The sequence below is a fragment of the Nannospalax galili genome, unplaced genomic scaffold, assembly GCF_000622305.1.
Source record: "Nannospalax galili isolate Female #2095 unplaced genomic scaffold, S.galili_v1.0 scaffold563, whole genome shotgun sequence".
NCBI lineage: Eukaryota > Metazoa > Chordata > Mammalia > Rodentia > Spalacidae > Nannospalax > Nannospalax galili.
The window spans coordinates 967,282-971,712 of NW_008350459.1; the positions used below are offsets into that span (position 1 = coordinate 967,282).

At 41.1% G+C, this 4,431-nt stretch overlaps 1 protein-coding gene across 3 annotated transcripts in view; it reads left to right on the plus strand.

Annotated features, from left to right (window-relative positions):
- The window catches only part of Akap12 (A-kinase anchoring protein 12), a 123,207-nt gene that overhangs the window by 99,137 nt on the left and 19,639 nt on the right, over positions 1 to 4,431 (plus strand). The window contains exon 2 of one of the 3 annotated variants that reach the window (XM_029570754.1): positions 1,917 to 2,016. The exons of the other annotated variants lie outside the window; for them this stretch is intronic. Coding sequence (XP_029426614.1) covers positions 1,956 to 2,016 — 61 coding nt within the window. The 5' untranslated portion in view covers positions 1,917 to 1,955. The remainder of the gene's footprint in view (positions 1 to 1,916; positions 2,017 to 4,431) is intronic. 3 annotated transcript variants of the gene reach the window in all.

The window sequence follows — 4,431 nt, forward strand, 5'->3', positions numbered from 1 at the left end:
GTGATTTTTTTAAATAAAAAGTAAAATGGCTGGGAATGTAGCCTAGTGGTAGAATGCTTGCTTAGCATGTGCAAAGCCCTAGGTTCAAAACCCTAATACCACCAAATAAAGTGGGGAAGAAAGAATCCTCAACATTCTTGCATAATACACAGCTTATAAAGTACTTTTCTGTACAAATCATTTAAAAACCAATACCCTGCATGCACATGGCTATTTGTTTTTTGATGTTTTGTGAATGTAGCCTAGTGGTAGAATGCTTGCTTAGCATGTGCAAAGCCCTAGGTTCAAAACCCTAATACCACCAAATAAAGTGGGGAAGAAAGAATCCTCAACATTCTTGCATAATACACAGCTTATAAAGTACTTTTCTGTACAAATCATTTAAAAACCAATACCCTGCATGCACATGGCTATTTGTTTTTTGATGTTTTGTTTGGCTTGGTTTGGTTTGGTCTTTTTGAGACGGTCTCCCTGTAGCCCCAGCTGGCCTGGAATTCACAGAGATCCATCTGCCTCTGCTTCCCAAGGGCTGGGATTAAAGGCGTGTACCACCATGCCCAGTGCACATTGCTATTTGTAACATATTGGGTCTGATCTGTGATGGAGACAGAGAAATTGTCCAAAGACTTCAAGTGATCATTTCTCCATTGCTAGATAAACAACTGTTACTTGCTTAGGATGAATTGGGCATTTTCTGTGCTCTGTGAACATCAATTGTTCATTCCTCCTGATAATCCTGAAAGCCGTGATTACTCATTTCTGTCATAAAAGGGAGTCTCTCAGGTATAGCTTCCTCATGAAAGCAAAGGGTCTCTTTCCCCTGGTGTAGAAGATGCCAGTGTCTGCTTAGTGATGCCTGTGTCCCATTCACGTGGCTGTCAAAGACCAAGAATAATGATAATGTCACCTGGATGGTCCTGTACCGAGTTTTGCATCTCTGAGTTATCCCCATTTAAATATCTCTGCATGAGAGTTTCTGGCTGATGAGCTGATGAGCCTTGTAACACACTGAGTTGGAGTTGGGTGTGTTAGGATATAAGGGGTGGGTTTAGAATGCAGAGAATTCCTGGAAAAATTCCAGAACAATACTACAAACTGTGGGGGAAATTTAACCAGTTCCAGATGTCATTCACAGTAAGCTGTCCTGGCGTGCCTGGGGACAGACAGTGCTGGTGTTTTCTAAATCTCAAAAAATGAACAGTGTAGCTTTGGGGGTGTTACACTTCCTTTGTTTCCCAGATGTGTCACCAAAACCTAACATTAAATTTAGATAAAAACATTAGCATTTTCCCAGCTAAGGAAATTGTGGCAACGGATGGCTGCTGGAAGGGTCAGACAGTCTCTTTCAAGGATGGGACTCTTGGTAGGTTGACCAGGCTCCAGTGGATGGACCCACACTGAATGACATTTGGGGACACAAATTAGACTATATAGGTGTGTGTGTGTGTGTGTTTGTGTGTGTGTGTGTGTGTCTCAGTATATGTGGGGAATTGACTCCCTACATATCAAAATTTGTGGATGCTCGAGTCCTTTAGAGAGAACATCATTTTATCGGTCACTTACGCAGTCCTCCATATGGTATACTTTAACCATCTCTAGATTGCTTATAATATCTAATACATTGTAAATAGTTGTTTGTTGTTGTTTAGGGAATGGTGACGAGGAAAGGGGGTCTGAACATGCTCAGTTCAGATAAGGTTTGTTTCCTCCAAATATTTTCAACCTAACTCTCATTGAATGGATAGATGCACAATTTACGTTTATAGAGCACTGGGCTCTGTGAAACCGTCCTTTGGAGATAAATGTGTGATGTTGCCTCCACTAAAACGTGTGACTTTACACACTAGCATAAGAGTGTTTAGGGTGGCTGTGTGGAAGGGTTACAGACTCTTCCCCACCCTTTTCAATGGTAACAGGATGGGAGAAGAAGGGTTTCTAGAAGGAGCAGTGTGAAGATGGCTGCTGCTGTCAACTCAAGGCTTTTCCAGGGAGCCCCCAGATCACACCTCGATCCTGGTAAGACCTTGGCACCATTCCTGTATCTATGTGTGGACTTTTGGGAGTCAAGAAAGTACACCCCAGATCACTGTTGCTTTCAATGATCAAGCTTTTTAGGTTTTCTTCCTTCTGCCTATTTGGACAAACATAAAGCAGATAATTCTGCAGGAGTTGGGGTGCTGCTCATTACAGCATGTGCTCCATACACTGGGTTCAACCCTAGCGCTGCTGCTCCCCCAACTTGTATAAGAACTGATGTCATTGCTGGGCATGGTAGCGCATGCCTATAGTCCCAGCACTTGGGAGGCAGAGGCAGGTGAATCTCTGTGAGTTCAAGGCCAGCCTGGTCTACATAGTTCTAGGCCAGCTGGGGCTACAGGGAGACAAAAAAAAACAACAAACTGATGTCAAAAGTGATATAAGGGACTGTCTGCCCTCACCCCCATATCATACACACACAAGAATAATAAAAAGTTTTAAATGGTAATTTCTAAAGCCACGAATTAAGAGTAAACATTAAGGGAAGGACATGATGAAGTATCTAAAAGATGGAAACCTTCACCATTCATTGTTTTAAAGGAAAAGAGGCACAGTGGAACTTCTAATTTCACTGAGTTTGAAAGGGCACCCAGACTTCCTGTACTGGCAGGATTGCTGTTTCTGGTCTAGAGGTCTGGCACCTTCTATCCCAGCACCTGGAGGCTGAGCAACACTGCCCTCTTCTGTTCAAAAACTCCCTTCAAGGATTCCAGTAACAATGATAAATGTGCCAGTGTGACTGGAAACAATTGGACCAACACATGGACAGGGAGAAGGCATATAAAAATAAGTCATGTAGCCATTATGTCAGCTTATCTAGAAAAGCCATAAATATTAATAGCTATTCTCTGGACAGCCTTTATAGAAATTTCATTTCTGGGTATTAAAGTTTTCTATAGAGCACTGATACATTACTTTTGGAATTCACAAAAATTAAAAATCTGGGTGCAGTGATACATATTTGTAATCCCAGCACTTGGGAAGTAGACACAGGAGGATCACAAGGTCAAGGCCAGCCTCGGCTACATAGTGAGCTTACATCCAGTGTGGGATACTGTCTCCAAAATGAACTAACACCAGAGCGGGAGACATGGCTCAAAGGTTAAGGGGATGGAGAGATGGCTCAAAGGTTAAGAGTACTGGCTGCTCTTGCAGAGGACCTGGGTTTGGTTCCCAGCGCCCACGTGGCGGCAGCTAACAACCATCCGTAACTCCAATTCCAGGGGATCTGATGCCTCCTTGGGCATGGTACAACACGGGTATACTTACATGCAAACAATACATTCATACTCATAAAAATAAATTTTAATCCTTTTTATTTTTTTATTATTTTTATTTTATGTGTATGAATGTATTCCTGCATATATGTGAGTGCACCTGTGTTGTACAATGCCACGGAGGTCAGAAGAGGGCTTCAGATTCCCCTGGAACTGAAGTTAAGGACGGTTTGTAGCCGCCATGTGGGTGTTGGGAATCAAACCCGGGTTCTCTGCAAGAGCAGTCAGTGCTCTTAGCTGCTGAGCCATCTCTCCAGCCCCTCATAAAAATAATTTTTAAAAAACACAAAACAATAAGCCCATCTGTTCTGAAGAAAATGGCAAAACAAAAAATTTTTTAAACCCTTAGAGGTTTTTTGTTTTAATAGTCAGCTAGCTTACTAAATAGCTGGCTGTGTATAATAGTTTTACAGCCAAAATGTGAAAAAGCCAATCTGAGGGCTGGGCATGCAGCTCACTAGGAGGGTGCTGGGAAAGACAACTGTGTCTAGCACTTGTTTTTTTAAAGTTTTCTTCACCTGGGTCTGGAGACATAGCTCAGCATTTAGTAAGAGTACTTGCTGTTCTTGTAAGGGACCCAGATTCAGTTCCCAGTATCCACATGGTGGCTCATAACCATCTGTAACTCCAGTTCCAGGGGGTACCATGACCTTCTGGTTCCTTGGGTACACACATGCAGACAAACACCCACAGTATAAAATAAAAATAAATCTTTAAAAAATAAATAATATAATAAAACTTTCTTTACCCGATCCCATCTCTTCTGGGAGTGGGGAAGCTATAGTTTTCCTGTTGTCCATCTGTATAAACCCAGCACTCAGGAGATTCAGGCAGAAGAATCTCAAAATCAGCAGGGAGATACATATATATTTATACATATATATGTTTATGTATATATAGAGACAGACCCTATCTCAAAAATCATAAAAGATATCACTTTTATTCTCCATAATTTACAATTTATCTGCAATTATGTACCTTAAACTTTTAAAAATTATTTATTTAATAACCACATACTTAGAAGAAGCATTTCATTACAATAGCATTGACATATTCAATAACAATTTCCAGAGCTAAGATGCATCTCTTTCAAAATTGGCTGTAAATTTTTAGGTTT